Below are 20,938 nucleotides of genomic sequence, written 5' to 3'. Positions count from 1 at the left end.
AGTAACAGATCCCGTCCTTTGTGCAGTGTACATTTTCTGTAGAGGACATAAGAAGAGACGTGTAGGACAATGACTCAGCTTCTGACACAGTCCTGTAAAATGGTGTCATCTGTTATCTTACTTTGCACATTTCTTAAGGCCCCTGGATGTGTGTGTGTGTGAATACGTATTCCTTTCCATAGAGATGCATGCTTTATGAAGATGGTTTAGGAGTGTATGATGGCCCTGATTCGAGGAGACAGCCCCACACCTGGCCAACTGCACCACAGAGGTCAAATCTCTGTATCCCCCCTCCTTTCTCAAACACATACCTCCTCCTGTGGTGTCACCATCTGCAGCTCCCCGGTCCAGTCTCACATATCCCATCCATCCTTAACGCGGTAGCACAGCATGTGTCTATTTCTGTCTATCCATCTCCTCGACCACAAAGTCATGTGAAAAACGTGCACTTCCCTAAATTTAGAAATGTTTAAGAGTTCAGTTACCGCATTCCAGTACCTTAGGACTGTCCCGAATGTCTCTGTTAATAGTTGTTACACGAAAAAAATTGTCTCGATGGCTAATTTGATGAGTGTATTTGACTTGTATTTGAAAAAGACCCTGGGATTCTTTGCGCCGGAATTTGTGGTGTGTGTTACATGGTATTGTCTGGTAGGACAGATGCATGTCTAGCCAAAGTGAAATCACTATAACATGAGTGATACTTGCAGTAGTTTTAGGGTGATGCAGGCTTGAAATACACACATATACTCAAAATGGATCTATACGAGTGCACTAATGAAGAGATGTCAGGAGGAGGGCATGCGCATGGACAGGTGCCCCGGGCAGTTCCAGGTTTGGTCCCTGGGCAGTGCACAGGAGGTGGACTGGCATCTCTGCAAAGACATGTTTTCAATATGACACCCTTACAAGAATATTCCTGTATGGATTAATTGAATGGAGCCTACCAGCTGTTGAATATTGCATCAGAATAGACTAATGGTCCCACAGAGCTATATGGTGTGTGTTGCAGTCCAACTCAGGGGCATCTCATACTTTATTATTTTATTTTTTTAGGAACCAAAAGAATGCATGCTTGTATGACATCTTCCAAACATTTATGATCTAACTTCTTACAGTCCTTGGTCCACACATCCCCACCAGGCGGAGTGTACTTTATCCGGAGCCCCTTGCTTTTAAACCCAAGCTCCGCCTCTTCGGCAAGCGCACCCACCTTGTCTACCAGCAGCACAGTGCGCCAGGCAGCGAGAGCACAGGCGTGGAGCACACCGGGGAGCGGGCACGACAGACCGGCAGCAGCAGCGGCGCGGAGTGGCAGCCGCGGTACTTCTCGGAGATAAAACAGTCGTTTCTCGGTTAGGGATCACCCGCGTTAGGACTCCTTAGGACCGAGGGGTCTAGTTAATTTTGTCAACCGTGGAAAGGGAACTCTTTCACGGCCAAATTTGGGAGTACCGCGTTTGTGGGGAGAAAGATGCAGTTCCAGTCCGACTCCGTGCGCCGCGCGGTCCGCCTCAGACGCTGGTGATGCCCGCCGTGCCCAGCAGCAGCAGCAGCAGCAACAGCAGCAGGAGGAGGAGGAGGAGGAGGGGGTCGGGACAACAGTGCGCCGGGGGGCCAATGGTGATGATGGTAAGGTCGGGATCATGGCCAACGGAACCGGTACTATCATGTTAAAATGCGTCGTGGTCGGAGACGGTGCGGTGGGAAAAACGTGTCTTCTGATGAGCTATGCCAATGACGCCTTTCCTGAGGAGTATGTGCCCACAGTCTTTGATCATTATGCAGGTAGGAATACAAGGTTTCTATTACTCTGTCCATCATGGGCGTCTAACAATCATAACACCAGGACACGTTGGTGCTAAACTGCTGCTATTCTGTGTTTTCTTTGAATCCCATGAACATGTCACAAGAGTGGATGTGTATTGTTTGCCAGAGTGAATCCCCTGATTCCTCTGCCACTCTTTCTCCAACTGCATTGGCTTGCATCTGTTGCTATAATCAAAACCACTTGTTTGCCTTCTTCATAGCAGAGAGGGGTTGGGGACCCTGAGCCACCTCCCTGCCTCCCCTCCCCTCCCTCCCTTTCTGCTCCCCACCCTCACCCTCTCCCTCTCTCCTTCCTCCTCTCAACTGCTCTTTGTCATCTCCTTGCAGTGAGTGTCAACGTTGGTGGAAAGCAGTACTTGCTGGGACTGTATGACACAGCTGGTCAGGTACAGTTTCTTTTTTATTTTCTTTCTCTGGCCACGTGCCAAGCATGTCAAGGACACACTCATACATGTTCACTCTGTCTCTATCTATATCGTGGTGTTCCCTCGCGCTCCTGGGACCAATAGCTATCTGAAGGAGCCTCCAACACGCCCACAGGCTTCATATTCAGGCCAGACACTAAGCTGCAACAGGTGATGGTTTTTGCACATGGGTGTACTGCCAGAGTCTGGTGTGCAATGGACAGTGATGGTAGTGAGGGGGTTTCAATAGTTCTATTATGTGGAGAACAGGGCTCCTATGTCCAGAAGTGATGTCACAGGTTTGTTAATAGGGCCGCCTAATGCCTAGGCTTTTACTTTACAATGTGCCATTCAGCCGGCAACAGTTAAAACTGTACTGAAAATGCACTAGCCTACACACACGCACACGCACACACACACGCACACGCACACGCACACGCACACACACACACACACACACACACACACACACACACACACACACACATACACATACACATACACACACACACACACACACAATAATGTTTCCACTCAGCAGAAGAGCCAGTGTAAACACAGAAAGACAGAGGAAACCATGTTAACACATGACAGACAGGCTTATTGAAGGCATCAGCACGAGATGTGGTTATGGCGTTATTTTCCACCAGAACTTCCAGACTAAAATGATTATTCATTTGGTCTGTGTGATAACTTAGATGATTAAACTAGAGACAATTTTGATAATAAATTCATTGTTGAAATCAATTAAAAAATGAAAAATATTTGTTAGTTGCAGCTGCAGATCATAATTTTACACATTTTAGAGTGCACAGTAATCCTGGTATTTTAAAGTTAATAGCATAAATATTAAAGGTATCCTGCAGAGTTTTGACCACAAGAAGCACCATGGAGCGATGTTTTTGAAAGTCCTGTATTGTCTGTAGAGGAGGGTGTTGACCGTAGCCTGTATAAAATACGGACGTAGCCTCTGTGACGTTACTCAGCTTTCAGGAGAGACCAAATGAAGCTCAATGTGAGTGGCTCCGTCTGCCGGCATCTTAGCAGTGCCTGACGGCACCTAACTCCTGGTTAACCCAATAATGGGCTAAGAGGTGGAGTGTGGATGAAGCCTACAGTCTATGCTACCCACCTGAGACGGCACCCACCTGTCACTCAAAGATGCAAATCCTTAAGAATTGACATACGTGGTCTCTAGGGGGCACTTTGGCGGTGAGATGTAACTATGGCTGCAGTTATTAAATCTTTTTGTAATCGAGTATTCTACCAATTATTCCATCGATTAATCGAGTAATCGGATTTAAAAAAATTATAATTATGCGTAAAATTTATTATAAGTTGTGTTATTTTGCAAAAAAATGTATCAAGTCTGGGGTAGGCTAATTTGGTGTGGTAGGTTTCAAAGACAAATAGACTAATGTAGAAAAAAATTAATTAGAGATAGATATTATCAGGAAGAGCAACTCGCTCACTTCCAACAAAATGTATCTTCCAACAACAACAAGCAATGTACAAAACTCCACTGATACATTTACTCAAACAAAACTATAAAGACTGTCCAGGGAGGTAACGTTATGTTTAACGTTCATGAAAAACAAAACATAGAGGACAGCTAACGTTACGCATCACTTTGGCAACGGCTCTCCTTAAACCGAAACAGCGGCGCTCGGTGAAGTGGCGTTAATAACGAGCTGCTTTCAGCTCAGACGCTGAGACATTGATGTCGTGCTGTTGTGGTAGAACAGTTCTAGTTAATCATCTTTTGAGGATGTAGTGGTGTGCATCCGCAAAAACAGTCTGTGTGGAACAATGATCCCTGCGCTGAACAGGCCGCACAACGCACCAGAATTAAACGAATCATTGAGGCAGACATTTTGCCTTGATGCATTTTTGTAAACGAGTCACTCGAGTTACTCGAGTAATTGTTTCGGCCCTAGATGTAACTGCCGGCGAGCCTCTCATCTCCCAGAGTTCCTTTAGAAACAGAACAGTGTTGACTATATGACATCATTAAATTGACAGCACTCACCTCCACAATGTGACATGATGCCTTGACATGCTCCACACTGATAGGGTGTCCGAAAAGAGAAGGGGAACGACGTAAAAAGCGCCACTAACTATACGCCGCATTTGATTTTAGCGCAGGAAAGTCACCACAGACACTCTGGTCGTATTTCTCAGCTAAGAGACAAGTACAAGCACTTTCATTAGTGGGTCATATGACCAGTCACTATTGTTTTAACTCACTCTTTAAAAGATAGTAACTTAAAAGACAATTAACTAGATGAAAATTAGTCTACAACTTTATTTATCTTGTATAGATGTCATGAACGATGATATTAGCTATGGAGTCTATTTCTGTTGTAAAGTTGGGCATTTTAGCATGGAGGTCTTTGGGGATTAAGGAACCTCTGGGGCCACCCTCCAGTGGAAGCTTCACGGAGCACCTTCAAGTTTGGACGCCCTTCAGCTATGCTGCAAGACTTGTCAACAGTGGTGCACCCATTCTCTGCCCCAACACCTTTCACCTCCTGTCTTTCCAGCAACCTAAAAGTGTACACACGTCAGACGTTGAGTAGTTAACGCCTTCCTCAGGGCCAGATTTAACTGTGTGAAGTCAGAATGAGTCGCAATCTGAAATCTGATCCGTTCATCGGAAAGACAAAAACTAGGCACTGAAAAGTCCACCGGGGGAATATTCAGCCGTCTCTCTGTTCTGTTCATTCATGAATACTAAATGCACAAGTCCATGAATATCTAATCAGAGCCGCCCTAACTCCTCCTGTCCACCCAAACAGCTACCTGTGGCTGCGTTATATTTCTGTCCTCGAGAAAACAGATGGTAGAAGTGTTACTACTACGTTGTAAAAAGAGGAACACGACCTTATTGTCTATTCTGGCGTGTTTGATATGGTGAGTGTGTGTGTCAGAGGAGGGTTTGTTTTTAGCTGATTCAGAGTGTCTCTGAAATGGAGAACTTCTCCCAGATGTCAGCCGTGGGTGCTGCCGGCCACTGGGAGTAGAGTTACCGCTCTTGGAAACGCAGCCCCCTCAGCCCCCGACTCTGCTGACCTCTTTATGTGGATCACAAGGCCAGCTGGTAATGTTTATAGCTTCAGCATCTGATCAAAGACCCGGCGCCCCAAAGAGAGAGGGAGAGAGAGTGAAAAAAAGACAGAAAGAGGAAGAGAAGGAGAGAGAGACAGATGGGGGTGGAATTGCTCAGTAAGTGGATAAATTCAGTCCTCTCAGTTTCATTTTCCCTTCCCTTTCTCTCTTTCATTTCAAACCCTCCCTTCATCATCTCAACCTCTGGCCTGTGTCACACATGTTCAGCTGGCTTCCAGCTCCCTGTAATATCTATATCCCTGGCATGGCTGGAGCTCCCACAATGCTTTACTGTTCCACCGGGGTATCGGCAGCATTACAAGCCGCCGCGGTGTGCTCATCAGATGTGAATCCCCGCTGTCACGTCGCTGTTACATTGAGCCGAGTGCGACTGTGCTCAGTGTGCTGTTGATACTGTTGCCCTGCCTGCTGATGTGTGTGCGCTGCCACGTCTCTCTCCCAAGTTGCTGCCTATTGAATTATTCCATATGGAAGGTCTGCGAAGTCTGTTTTGCTGAATGTGACGAGGGAACAGAGGGGAAAGCCTTTTACTTATTCATTCATTCTCCTGCCGCTGCTGCTGCACACAAGAAATCTAGCATCGCTGCCTGAGGAGGAGCAGGAGGAAACAGGAAGTGGATGCTAAGTGCTGTGGTACCCATGGAAACACTTTAGGGAGAGAAACTCAAGGGAAGCAACCCTGTGGAACCCATGCCCCGCTGGCCCAATAACCCACACTTTGTTGTTGGACTGTTTCTCACATCCTCAGCCCTTCAACTGCCCTCACACTCAACTGCACATCCTGTGATGACTTTTAACACTTCGCTTCACTCATTACCCCTCCTTACTGTTTGTTACAGTCTGATGAGTCTTTTTTTGACTCAGCAACCTAAAGTGGCCCAGTGACCCCCAGACATCCTTGTGGGATTGGGGGTGGGGGATGGGGGTGGGGGGTGGGGGGGGGGGGTAGATGGGGATGGGGCTGAGGGTTAGAAGGGGGAGACTGGAAATGGTATTCCCTAGCTGGAAGCCTGTCACCACTCAGCTCCTTCGACACAGAGAAACAGGAGTACAACAGACATGCCTCAGTTCCCACTTTCAACTGCAATTTTACACTTCAGAGTAGCTCTACTGCTTGCTATTCTCCTGCGGGGGGGGGGGGGGGGACTACAACTCTTTCAGAGAAACAATTAGGGCAACAACTGTTTCCATACATGAGTAACTTTTTCAATCAATAGATTCATTTGTCTGACAGAGCATGTTTTCTGGTAATTCAAGAAATAAATATTCCTTATGAAATAGCCACATGGTAAAGCTTATTTGTGTATACTCCCCTGTGGATTAAGTACTTAAGAAATGAAAAGTATTGAGTATTCTCTCAATGTATTAGTAACTTCAGTGTAAAATGAACATAACATGCAAGGATCATAATGTAGAGTGTAGTCAAAATTATGTAAATATTGCTGTAACTCCATCAACATTGCGATGGTTGGCGTTGTGGAAAATCGGAGAGGTTTCCTTAGATCCTAGTAGCATCTGAATCGTGGTTGCAGTTCTTGAGATCTGATGTCTCAATCAAGGAGAATGAGGATTAAGCAGTCTCCCACAGTATAGCGACGTGTTGTGCCATCACAACCCAGACAGTTCCTGTCTTCTGCGGCTTTTGTGGAAGCATGAGCTAGCTAGCTAACTAGTCAGCCAACCACCGAATGAGTAAAATTCATAGAAAAAATGGACATAGCATAACCGTCGGGGTCCGTTCTCTGAACTTGATCCAATCGTACTCGCCTACGGGAGTCGCCATCTTGTCAAACTTTGACCCCGCCCAAAAAAGGGCATGTATGTGACGTTGGGGGGGAGGGAGATACGTCCATCTGGCTGAAATATGCCTCCAAGGAGTAGTGAGGGCCAAAAGCTTACTGTCACTCAAGAGGCCGCGTCCCTAATTATTCATAAACTTTAACCTCCAATAAAATAAAAGCTAGTCTGGTAGAAAAAAATTCACCTCCTTCAGTGTTGTCATGGAGATATGTTCTAAACATAAAGACTAGAATGTTTTTTTGTACCAGGCCTTAAACAGGTTTAATTATGCTGTGAAAACGGCCTGTTTAACATGGGGGTCAATGAGAAACGGCTTAATTATGAAACCTCTCCCTAGTGGACACTCGGAGAATGGCAGTTTTTGGCACTTCCTGATTGGATCAACCAGGTAAGCTCTGTGGTGGGGGCTTGGTAAAATTGAACCACTAAATGTTTCATCCACAAACTTGTCACAGCACAATGCTTTGGCTAGATGAGTGACAACTTTGATCTGAACATTTTCTGTAAAGTTAAGAGGTGTGACATAAAAGCATGGTGGAATTAGCAAGGTAGTCAACTGCTAGCTGCCCACTAGTTAGCAGCCAGGAAATGAGCTGAACAAGTTCTCAATCCTCGGATCAGCTTTATCAAACGTTAGCTTTAAAATTGCTTGATTGTTGGACCGGTAAAATTGATCCGTCACAAAACAGAGAGAAAACAGATGAAAGGCATTATTGTCTGATACATTTTGGTGCATTTGTCCATGAGGTCAGAGGCGATATACTGTGTATGACGAAAACACACGAGCCAATCGCCGCACTAATCACATTTTTCCTGCGGCAGAGAGATGTGTTCATGGGTTTCAAGCAGAAAAAATATCATAGGAGTCACATTATGTATTATCTGGCCACACTCGCTGATGCTTTCCATAGACATTGCATGGCAGGTCGACCCACTGGTGTGTTTTCGGCATAACTCTGAAAAAGAATTTACCAAAGAGGATAACTAATAACCTAGACTAAAACTAACATGTATGATGCTGTGCATCATAGTATAGACCCAACTAAGCAATGGTGAAATTCATTGCCAACTATTTTTGGAATTGATCTTTATTAATTTAATTGAATAGTTTTAGGTTTTCATAGCCCCTGTTTCCAAGTCATTGTTTCCGATGGTCTCATTACAACTTGCTGTTTGCTCATCGGGGAATCTGAGATAACTTCTGTTATGATTTGACACTGAAAATAAAATTGAATTGAATTGAACTGAACTGAATAAGAAAAATATAGTATATCACCGGCCTTTGTCCTGTAATGATGTTGTAGCTCCAAGCTGAGTGCTGAGAGAAGCCCTGATGACATCATAAGGGACTTGGACAAAGCTCCTCCAGAGTCTCAGAAGACATTATACATGTTTCCACACGAGTACTTGCCATGGTGAGGAAACCAACCCGTTTATATGTAAAAATAAGTGGAATCGGCCTTTAAATATTTGATTTGATTACAGGTTTATCAGAAATAATTTTAGCATGAATGAAATTATCCAGCATCCTTTTCCACCTAAAGTAGTTTACTTTATAAGATTTTAGGGAAACGTGTTAAAGGGGTGTAGGCCTACATGACAAGATTTACTCAGAATTACAATAAAATAGCTTAATTTATATTGAACTATGCATAGTTTATGTGTGACTGCCATTAAAATGTTCTTAAGGCAGCATTAAACTGTCAGATCTTTGAATGGAGTATGACAGGATGTTCTCACCATCAAAACATGAATAGACGTAGAGTGCATAACACTCAAGCTCTGATTAATGATCATTAATCACCATTAAAGGGCCAGTAAAATAGAAATGAGCATTAATAGCCTTTTTTTTATTCCCGAGGTTAAATCTAGATCTGCAAAATGTGCAGATTTGCTGATCAGAAGCAGACCTTTTCATATGAAAGTGTTTGGGCTTGCGTTCCCTCCCGGCGGCCATGTTAGAGCCGGCGTCTCTGACTCTGTTGACATTGCCAGTTTATAGAGCCCTGAGGAGGCGATAGGAGTAGAAAAGAGAGAGTGGTAGGAGCAGGGAAGAAGAGGGAATGACTCACTGATATCATTGCACTCATATGTCACTGAGTCAACAGAGCACAGTCACAGAGTGACGCTCACACGCTGGCCAAATGAAGACACAGAGCCTGGCCCTGATGGAAATGTATGGACATGTATGGACTTAGTGTTAAGCCCCTCTGGCATTACACTCTTCCCTTTCCACTGTTCATAATATTTACTGCACCTTGGAAAGACTGTTATACAATGTCTCAGTGATATACTCATGAACTGCTGAACTGTACTAATAAAACTGTATGACATACTTCTGATGGAAACTTTTATCCAAAGCACCTTCACACCAGCGGGAGTGTAAACATTTCTGAACCGAGCACTGATCAAACATGATATTGAGCGTTGGAGCTACGTAGGAGTACACTCGGAGTGGCAAGCGAGCACGCTTTCTTTGGTAATGTGTCAGGGGCGTTCTCAGGAAACAGTGTGAGAGGCAGGGACGGGTCTCAGAGAAGCTCCAGGCCTGTTTACTAGTGGCTATACTGTGTTCCTTTATGTCTGTGGCTCACCGGGGATTGGAGGGTTCGCCTGTGCAAGCAAAGGTCTCTCTCTCTCTCTCTCTCTCTCTCTCTCTCTCTCTCTCTCTCTCTCTCTCTCTCTCTCTCTCTCTCTCTCTCTCTCTCTCTCTCTCTCTCTCTCTCTCTCTCTCTCTCTCTCTCTCTCTCTCTCTCTCTCTCTCTCTCTCTCTCTCTCTCTCTCTCTCTCTCTCTCTCTCTCTCTCTCTCTCCTCTCTCTCTCTCTCTCTCTCACACACACACTCGATCCCAATGGAAAACAGTATGTGCTGTTACATGTTCTCCCAAAGAGGGTAAAATGGTCGGGATGTTAGTATCTGATAGAATTGGGCACTATGTATGCAAGTGTCGAAAAAGACCATGGGATGGTTTTACACTGTGAAGGAATAGACACCAGGGTATAAACGGTCTAGGGGAATATGCGACAGTCAACAAATTTAGGTTAGCTCACTTTATATGTCATTATATTGCCCACTTTTGTCCGATGACAAAGGTGTGTATCAGTAAATGTTGAACTTCCATCATATTTCAAACTATACAACTAAAAATCAGAGATGGCACAGCGTTTGTGAATCATCTTCATGGTTTGTCTCAGCGTGCGCGGAGCTCCAGATGGTTTGCATTCATAGCTGATTTATCACATAAGGAAATTCAGATTGTGTCAGGTAAGCTGTCAGTCACAACTTAATTGAATGAATGTGATTGTCAAAACAGTCATCTTGTGACGGTCCCCAACCCCTCAAAGTTTCAAACAGCTTGCATGAGCCAGGTCTGTGAAAACCTGTGAAATACTGTACTCATTTAGAAGTAAGAGGATGAACAACTCACAAGTATTTGAATCATATCCACTTGACCCAGTCCAGTGGAACGTAGTTGAGTCATCTGAAATATGAGCACAGCGTTAAGATTTGTACACACCATCTACTCCGCTGGAATATGAATTTAGTATTAAATTCATTACACGGGCAACAAAGGATGACATACTCTCCGGACTGATTTACTGCTCTTGGGGCATCTTCTTACACTCAGTTCACATTAAAGGGCTGCAAATGTGAAAACGCCATATCTCTTAAGGCATTTGCGTGACTTGTTTCTGGGGTTATAGCGGTGTGATTGTATTGGACTGTGCCGTTTGTGTTTGGCACAGAATGGGACTTGCTGAGGGCATCAGAATGAAACTCATGCCAGCGCTTGTCCCATTCCAACTATCTCTGGCATGGTGGGACGTGGCGTCCAATTTGATTTCAGGGATGTGGACAATAAATTTCCCAGACAAGAGAGTGAGATTGATTCGCTTGGTCTGAGTTGGTCGGGTTGAGTCATATCTTATTACTAGAGATCCATTGATCGCCCGTGTCTTCAAGCTAGCAGCAGAAAACCATCCCGATGTGTGCCATCAGAAGAAGAAGGGAGATGAGTCATAAAGACTGATACGTGTGCAAGTCGGACACTCTGTCAAAAGGGTTTATCTTTGGTGAGGACAAAAGGGCGCTTCGAAGCACAAAGGACAGTCTTGCGTCTGTGAATTATCCATTTATGTCACACAAAGATGGGAGATGGCAGTTTGTCTGGTTTTCAGTGTCTTCTGTGCTCAGCTCACATTAAAGAACTGCAAATGCAAAATAATGTCTCCGTCAGCTCTCACGTGAAGGTCGTCCTCTCCACATTCTTTTCATAATTCAAGTCCAAGTGCGGTTCTTTGCGCATATCATCCCTGTCATAACATTTGACATCATTCCTATAAAACAGCTGAGCTCAGCCCAGTGGAAAGGCAGCTCTCCTGGCTCCAGTGAGGAGTCTTTACTCCTCTTGTCTGTCTGTTCGGAGCTCATTTTTCACATACTTTAATAATTCATGAGTAGTAATTCCTCAGATGTTAAGAAACGTAAATGAATCATGTCTGCTCACCATCCTGACCTCTCATCCTCCCCTGACCCCAAAATGTTAACTATTCCCGTCCTGTCTTCTTCCAGGAGGACTACGACCGCCTAAGGCCCTTGTCTTACCCAATGACTGATGTCTTCCTCATCTGCTTCTCCGTGGTAAACCCTGCCAGTTTCCAGAATGTGCGTGAGGAATGGGTGCCTGAGTTGCAGGAGTATGCACCCAGTGTCCCGTACCTGCTCATTGGCACCCAGGTCAGTCCTCAAAACACCATTCATGATAGAGACTTTCACGCTCAGCTTCAAATTACTGCTTATATGTGATTTTTATTCACGTATACATACAGCCTGGATACCTGAGGATACCATGACAACATTTGTCCCACCTGAACCTTCACTGTATCAACATGATGTGATATGAACTGTCAGGTTTAAGGCCACTTTTTATAGCCGACTTCCTGTTGGGTTTACGATATACTTTCAAGAGGCTTTCATTGATTGTCTGGAAGAGTTCTACATGCCTACCTATTTTGGTAAATGTACATCAATCGTAGAGTCTGGGCTGGTTCTAAGGGGTGCTAGAGAGTCAACTTGCCACGCGAGTCAGAGTTGAATCTCGTGTGAAGTTTGGTGAGTTTTTGAATAAAAGAAAGGCCCAGAAAAGGCAATTCATTTTTTTTAATAATATTAATAAGAAGAAACAGAGAAAATTCAATAGGTCCCTCTCCGACGACTTCATCGGTGCTCAGGCCCTAAATATGCTTTGAATCCACCTTGGTTATGTTACCACTGGCATGTTTACAAACCCTGAAGGAGTTTTGCATAAAGCACAGAAGACATACATGTACGTGTAGTGCATAGAGTATCACTAAGGAAGATTTTTAGAGTGTATTTTACTATATAAACCGCAAACTGTTAGATGTCACAACATTAATCATTTAGTTATTTCTCAAGCAAAAACTTGTTGGTACAAACTGTAGGATTTGATGCTTTTCTTCGTCATTATAAATGGAATAACAAGGCAGCCGCATGTCTTCTTCCTCTAATATCTTTGCTTTATGGACTGTTGGTCAGACAAAACAAGACATGAAAATATGAAATATTCTTAGCTTCAAGGGACTGCTTAACCAGTTTTGCAGTGTGACAGCAACAATCTGTAAACTCTTTTATATCAGCATATATAGTTGTTATAGGTAGCATGTTAGCTATTTACCCTTCCAGCAGATGGAGCAGGATTAGTATTTATTTGCAGTCGTCTTCGGTGCCCCCTGATTAATCTGAATCTGACATTCACTCTCCTTTCAGCTTTGTTTTGGTCTCCACCACAGACTATATCCAGTCTTTAAGTCATGATGTAACACCCTTTCGGTCCAAGCCTCATATTTATATTCCAAAGTGATGTGTCTCCCATTATCTGAACAGTTTTTTAAAAATGATGGAACTGTCATTTTACCGCTCTCTAATCGATGAAAGGGTGTCTCACTGAAGAAAGAAGCGATCGTAAAAGTTTCACAAGTTTGGCCGTTTGTGTTTGTTTAGTTCATAGGAGCATTTGGACCCAGAAACAGTATTTCGAAAGGGTGTTACGTCAGACTTGAAGACTAGATAAAAATATGGCTGTATTCTCCGTGTCACCAGAGCCAAAATGGAGCTCAAGTTATGGCCGTCATCATTTTGGCAGTGCCTGATTGCTCCCAGCAGCTCATCCAAAAATGGTGCACCGTGTACGCTAAATGAAACCTACAGTCCCCTGTGACGGCACCCACTTATCACTCAAAACAGCATTTCCTTAATTATGCATAACTTTGAGCCTTAATTTAATTTAATTTTTTTGTACTAGACTGTAAACATGTTTATTGCTGCTGTAAAGTTGGGCACTTTAACATGGGGCTCTGTAGGGATTGAGTGGCGTTTGAAGCCAGGAACTGCAGTTTTTGGCCCTTCTGCATTCACTTTTCAGCCTTGGACTCCCCCAAATCCTGAGTGAAATATCTGTCTTTTTGGCTGCTGAAAGCTCAACAGTGTTCACCTTCTTGCCATTAACCTTGTCTGTTATTTTATGCTGAGCAGGTAGGATAAAGTGGGTTTAATGAGAGCGGTGAATTGAAACGGTAAAGTTCTGGGCTGAACAATGAGCTGAAAGTACGCAGTCACGTTTGCCATTGTTAGTATAAAACTGTTCATTAGTAAAGCTTGAAGTAGAAGTGATCACAAGAAAAGATTCTCATTGCAGCCTGGGAACCCTGAACCCTGAAGAAGAGTTCATTTATTCAGCTCAATCACTCGGTGCAAACCTGTCTGTGGACCTCAGGCAAATCTGGCTCATTAAAGGTCTGAGGCTTCGCTTGGTACAGGAGTCCTCTCGACAATAATCACTGAATCAGAAATTAACTCTGACAGAAATGTTTAAACAAGTCATTTATGTATGCAAAGACGCTAAAGCTGGGCTGCTTTCTTGTGATCTTCAATAGAAGCATCCGGAAACTCATTAAGACATTAAGAGATGTAACTTATACATACTATAAAGTATTAGCTTTACAGTATATATAGCTTATTTCTTAAGACTCAAAACCTACTGCCAATACCATATGTCCAAAAATGAGTGCAGACCTGTGGGGGATTTTTTGGTCTGTGTTCCCTGGCAACCAAATGCCAGTGCAGCCAAAGCCCAGTAGTGATGAGGGGGATGGAGTGGGTGTCTGATTTATCTTGTGTCAGCTGATGTTCACTGCCCTTTTATCAGTTCCTGTCATAACTCACTCGCTGCTCTTCGGCCGGATGCTGATATGTACGCACGAGCTCCGCCACAGTGAGCCACGCTGCCACAAATAACAACAATCGGGCAGCGGGTTCATTTTGTTGCAGTTGCAGAGATGGTGCAGGTGGATGCATTTATCATACATTAACGGGTTATTACTGAGATGGGGATGAGCTGTGTGTGCCGAGCATTGCAATGAATAAAAGAGGAGTGAGGAACCTTGTGGTTGGCTGTGAAATCGCTTTGCACAAGAGCAGGAAGTGTGGGCCAACAAACATGGCTTTGTTTCAAAATGAGAAAACACACTGTCAGTAATACAGTTATGTTTAGAAGTGAAGAAGTGCTGCAATACTTGATATGATGTTGTCAAATCAGACAAGAGCTGAATCCACTATTGCCAAAGTATTTGATTGATATTCATGTTATAACAGAAACTTAGCTCAGAGGAAGTCTCCTTATCTCTTTCAGATTGACCTTCGTGATGACCCCAAGACTATTGCCAAACTGAATGACATGAAGGAGAAGCCCATACCCACCGAGCAAGGACAGAAACTCGCGAAGGAGGTCTGTATGTCTGTTCCTACTGAAGAAGGGAAGTAACAAGTAACTGGCAAAAGAGACTAGAAGCTTACATTTTCACATTCAGTGTTGCAGAAGTTAGCTGTCAGGTCCAGTCAGATTCCTGTGTCATGTCCCCACAGGGTTGTCATTTCCTCAGTGAAATGCCTGGAATCAGACCGCTGTATATTCTTTGCCTTGAAATGAATCCAAGAATACAATCTGGGTCAACTCACCGTCCAGAGGAGTTCCAGGCTGTAGGACGTAGATACCAAATGTGGTCTGTGATTAATCGCTCCTGTCAAGCAGAAACTGAGAATAAAAGTCAAATCATAATAAAATTACAATCTAGGCTCATTTAAAAGTTAATATCCATGCAGATCTTGCAGCCTTAGATTTGAGTTGGGTGGTTTTCATGTCTTGTGGGTGTCATGAAGTTTTCTGAAGCTCAGTGTGTCACCCAAATTAGAGCTAATTCCTTCAATGAGAGCAAGCAAGCAATGTGCTGTCATCATATATGACCTGCCTTCCATAGAAATCCATGTAAAGATTAGAAATCCTTTAAAAACTGCTCCAAATGCATAGAATAGAGTTTTGTTGTACATTTTCTAGATTTTAATCATGAAATGAAACCGTCTATTACCATTATATTGGAGTCACAGAGCTAAGCATCCATTTTTATGAAACCTACACTACGTAAATACCTGTTAACCTTTGAAAAACACAGAAGGTTGTTTAACAAAACTTACTGTACTGCTGTTCTCACAGTATTTGCAGAACATTCAAACACAGTTCTAACTAGAGACCATCTTGTGATGGGACCACACCAGCCAAATCGGGCCAAGGGTGTAAAGTGAAGGGGCAATGGCCACTTCCCTACTTTCCAGCCCTCTACTTTAGGCGCCCTTGCTTGGACCACACCCATTTTCAAACGTGGCCTTAATTTTTATATGAACTACAAACCTGTAAAGATTGGTGACTGTATCTTGCAGGGTTACAACACTATCGCCGACATCAAAGTGACTCAGGCACTTATTCAGACATGAGATCACCATGTGAAATTGCCATCATGCTTACGTAATGAGGTGCATGTCTGAAAGGGGCTAAAGGCATGCATCATTTCTACTAGTATTATAGATAGAAAGGGGCATTTCAGGTACAGCGACTTAACAACGGCTAGGCTGCTAAATAGAGTACATCGGCAAGTAGTCTAAAGCTCACCAATTACCCAGATATTTTTATTTGATCTTATTTTTATATTATATTGTATTGTATCATATTCAGTTGTACCAGATTGCTGCAACAAAATAATTTCCCTTCGGGGATGAATAAAGTAATTATCTACCTATCTATCTCTATCAATTCTCTCATTAAATATGGTTTGTTTCATTGGTACAAAGTGTAAAAGCGGCTGGTTACCATTTTACAGGGTGTTATGTGCCAGACTATTTCTTGGCAGTGACCAGTAACTCCCTGGAGTCTCTGTTAGTTGCCTGACAACTTCTCCCAGACAAGAAATTGTCCGGCAATCATTATACCCCCACCCCTCCCCCCAAAATGGCGTATAGACGTTTTTACTTCAGTTTTTAAACAATTTACACAAAAAAAAAATGTGTTAGTTAGTGAGCTGCACAGGGGATGGGGGGTGGATTCTGTTACCTTTGGACAGAGCATAGCAGGTTAGCTGTTTACTTCCGTTTCCAGTTTTTATGCTTAGCTAAGCTAAGCTAAGCAGCTATTGAGTTATACTGATCTTCTTGTAACTCAAAAAACACATATCCCTTTCAATGGTCCGTCCTTTCTTTCCTTCTCGTCAGATTGGTGCATGTTGCTACGTGGAATGTTCAGCTTTGACCCAGAAGGGCCTAAAGACGGTGTTTGACGAGGCCATCATCGCAATTCTGACTCCCAAGAAAAAGAAGGGCGCTCTGAAGAGAAGACTTGGACCCCGCTGCATCAACTGCTGTCTGATCACGTGATAAATAAACCCCAAGATCATTCAGCAACCAACCATAAACCAAACCTGGACTGGAGGCAAAAGACAAAGACAAAGGGGAAATGCACAGGCAGCAGAGTGAGGCAAAAGAGAGGACTGAAAAGGACAAAACAAGAGCTACTTTTAAGCTGCAGGGCTCTTGAAAGGCCATAACTCTCTCCTGCTGTCCCACACAGGTTGAGGATGCAGTTTACTACCAAAGGAGCACAAAATTCAAGTCAGTCTCTTCTTCTTAAATACTTTTTGCCTCAAAAGTACCTTCTTTTATAACCATTTTTAATCATGTTTCCTGTACAAACTTGTTGTAAGCTTGTCATGCAAAAAAACAACAAAACAAAAAAAAATCAGTTTTAAGAGAAACGCTACATTTGAAGGAGTTTATATTATTTCTGTGGTTTTGAAAGCTACATTATTGATTTGTGCAGTTAAAAAAAAGCCTGCAGCTGATAAATAATGAGACTGACTTAAGTGACACTGTGACAGGGGCCAGGACACATTTATGGACACAAGGGCCAAGTTTGTTTCGATTTAAAACTTGTGCTACAAAGACTTTGTAGGCCCACAAAGTCTGTCTCCAAATATTTGCCAATTGAGGACCTGTAATGAAACGCACAAGAACGATGTGTGGGTAATAACACAAATCAACAATGAGTGTAAGGTGGTTCAGACATCAATTTTTGGACCTAGAACTGTATTATTTTAAAGCTTTAGAGTCTTGCTTTTGCCTTATGAAAACCCCATTATTTTATAGTGTGGCATGCCAAAACATACCGCAAGTTAGGGGCGGAGGTCTTCATCAGGAACTGAAGAGGTCTATCATCCATTTTTAAAACATATATTATCCAGAGTTTATGATTCTAGATCTCTAAAATTGAGATGATCTAGTCCGTGCAAATATTATTTTGTGAGCTTACTTTTTTCTTTTGATTTTTGCTATCTTGCAATAATGTGTTATCTTTTATTCAGAAGGTTTAGGAGAAGACGAAGAAGAAGAAGACGGATCTCATTTTAGAAATGAAACTCTGATTCACATTCAACATCCAAAGAAACAAATGCACACTTTGATCAAAATCAGGTGGCTAAGGTGACCCAATACTGTATGCACAACATGAAGCACAGTCAGCGCCACTTCATTTCTCGGCACAACAAAGCACATTCCTCTGCTTTTGAACGCTCCTCTCCCAGAAATGGTTGATTGAAGCACAGGCGATGCACACTGTTTGATCAGGCACAAGGATGAGCATAGCACACTATGGCTGTGTACAAAATCGCAGACTCACATACTATCTATACCAAGTATGATAGAATACTGAGTGTGTAGTAATGTAGTAGTATGCAAGGAAAGCCTGGATGTGTAGATTCAAGATTTTCTGGCTATGAGCCTTGAGCTAACTGGACATACTCAACCGACCCATAATTAACTGCAGCTCTTGAGACTGTCCAATGGCGGATTGTGAGGCAATTAATTAACCGTTAAAATAAATGCGAATGAGGGCGAGTGACGTTAAGTAACAGTTGAGAGGAAAACGGTGGGAGTTCGCACACACATAATGTAGACTATAGAAAACATATTTAGCAATAAAATATTTAATCATTTTAATTGACCTTAAAATTATACTGGAACATATTAAATTGAGCAGAAGAGGTTTTCATTCAATGGTAACTCAGTGGTAATGTGTTACAGAGACATATTGCTTGAGTTTACGTCAGGCTGCTGAATGGCATACTTATTCAATAATTTAGTACGCAGTGTGCGGTACATACACACTACATACGCAGTGCGTTAGTACGTGATTAGTACACAGCCTATCCTACCACGCACAATAATAGGCCATCAAGTCTCTAAAATGCTTTTCAGGCAAAACGGGAAAAATACGAAATCCGACTCAAGAAGGGTTGCAGCAGCTGTTCAGAAGTTTAAACTTGGCGTGTTTTAGTGAAAGTGTTAACTAAGTGGAGATTAACACATCACTAAAACAGGTTGCACCACAGAAACTAGTTCTTATTTTGAGATTAGTAACTAACTGTCGGTCACTGTCAGGGGTAGCTGTTGCATAGCATTAGCCAATTTAAGATGTTAGCTTGCATTAGGACTGGTTTCAAATGAAGAGTAAAAGAGGTTATAATAGAACCTGTTTTACACATCTGACCTGACACTTCAAAAATCAGTTTATTAATTATGTAAAGTGTCCATTAAAAAGTCTATTTTACCAAAACAACTCAATATACCTCAAATTACAACATGTTATGGCAATTTTGCTAGCTTAAATGGCTAGCTAACATTAAATAACAGTGGTTAGGTTAGCATAATGTGGTATTTCCTAATCATTCTGAATTGTATGAATAATGCTAACTAACAGTTTTTCTCCCTTTATAGCTACATTTACTAAGTATCACACCGTATCTATCTACACGCTAATATATGTTTAGCCCTATGTAAATCACTGTAAAACTTTTAAACTAGCTTGTAGTCACTAAGAACTAATAAAGGACTTTGCACACAAACTTAGCAATGGATTTACGAATAGCTGGTGCAACCCAGTCGGTAGAAGTCAATCCTTTAATAGAGCTTGAATCAAAATAATCACCAAATTCAATGTAATGAGGTCCTCACATAACTGTGAAAGGTTTTATATACACCAATATATGGAAACCACCCATGTACCAACCCATCTTCTAGCAACACTGTAGAAGCAGATACTATCCCATATATCAGCTGTATGCAACAAAGGTTTCAAGCCTGCGGACACGTCAAAGTTGAGGTTGTGACTGAACTTTTCTTGCAAGCCAAACAACCTGAATATAAGCTCTTCTTATTTGTTATTGGCTTTTTCTAACTTTTTTCTTTTTTCAAAGATATTTATCAAATGTGCCAACTCTTGCTAAATGACTTCTGCTAATTTTGTGTTGAGAGTCATGATGATTGATTAAAGCTTTAATGTAAATGGTGCTCCTCTCTGTCCCAGCCTGCGTCGTATAACTGTCACTTTGAGCAGCGGAGGACAGTTTTGCTTGCTTACGTTGTGTGAAGGTCCGCCCTCAGGATCTGGGACCTAAGTGCCGCAGCCACCAATGCATTCTCCCGTTGATGCTCCTCTATTCTCAATAAATGTGTTTACTGTGTTAATAAGCCGGCTTGGAGGGTTTGACTTGGACAGCATCAGATGTGTTGTGAAATGAACTTTTGCAGCGTTGATTTTTGGAGAAGGGTATTCAATTTAATCCAATTTTATTCACAGTGCCAAATCATAACAAAAGTTATCTCAGGACACTTTACAGAGTAGGTAAAGACCACACTCTATGACTTATTTATGATTTACATAGACCCAACAATTCCCCCGTAGACTAAGGTGGCAACGAAAACCTTCCCTATAACAGACAGGAACGTCAGACAGACCCAGCTCTGTGGAGGACGGACATCTGTCTGCACCGGTTGGGGAGGAAGAAAAGGAGACAGAAAAGACGGACAGATGGACAGAGAGAGAGACAAAGACAGCGACAGACACACTTCCAGTAACTATAATAATATCTATAGTAATGTGAATATGACTTATATGTTATGGCAGTTAATACAGCAGAATAGTAGAAACAAGCACAGCTGAGGTTATAGATTATAATAGTAGCAGGAAGCGTCATGCAGGACCACGGCAGCAGGCACCACCGCGATCAGCAGAGACCTGCGAGACGCCAAAGCACAAACAGCTCCGGGGAAGAAGCTGAATTAGTAACATGCATGGATGAGACATGAATGATACAGACAGAGAGGAGTATTGATGTTATTGTGGGTCAGACATCACTGGGATGACTTGATAAGCAGGTCTGATGTGTGTTTGATGAATCCATTCAAACCCTTTATGTTCATCTTGGATATGCTTTGTTTGGAAAGTTTCCTTTTTCTTGTCAGCCTTTTAAAGTTGGAGACATTTCATCAATTTACTCTTTGTGCCACTACTCAGTCTGTGCAAGGATGAGTTGTGTTG

At 42.7% G+C, this 20,938-nt stretch overlaps 1 protein-coding gene across 1 annotated transcript; it reads left to right on the top strand.

The window, feature by feature from the left end:
* Positions 1-1,252: 1,252 nt before the first annotated feature.
* Positions 1,253-20,646, top strand: LOC310953801 (rho-related GTP-binding protein RhoQ). The gene is made up of 5 exons (XM_083923005.1): positions 1,253-1,788; positions 2,158-2,216; positions 11,737-11,901; positions 14,873-14,968; positions 16,780-20,646. The coding sequence occupies exons 1-5, from the start codon at positions 1,647-1,649 to the stop codon at positions 16,939-16,941; spliced, it is 624 nt and encodes a 207-aa protein (XP_083779131.1). The 5' UTR covers positions 1,253-1,646; the 3' UTR covers positions 16,942-20,646.
* Positions 20,647-20,938: the final 292 nt, after the last annotated feature.

Source organism: Echiichthys vipera (assembly GCF_963691815.1).
Source record: "Echiichthys vipera genome assembly, chromosome: 11".
In the NCBI taxonomy this organism is placed as follows: Eukaryota; Metazoa; Chordata; class Actinopteri; order Perciformes; family Trachinidae; genus Echiichthys; species Echiichthys vipera.
Note: the sequence above shows the minus strand (reverse complement) of the source record. Positions and strands in the feature narration are given on the sequence as shown.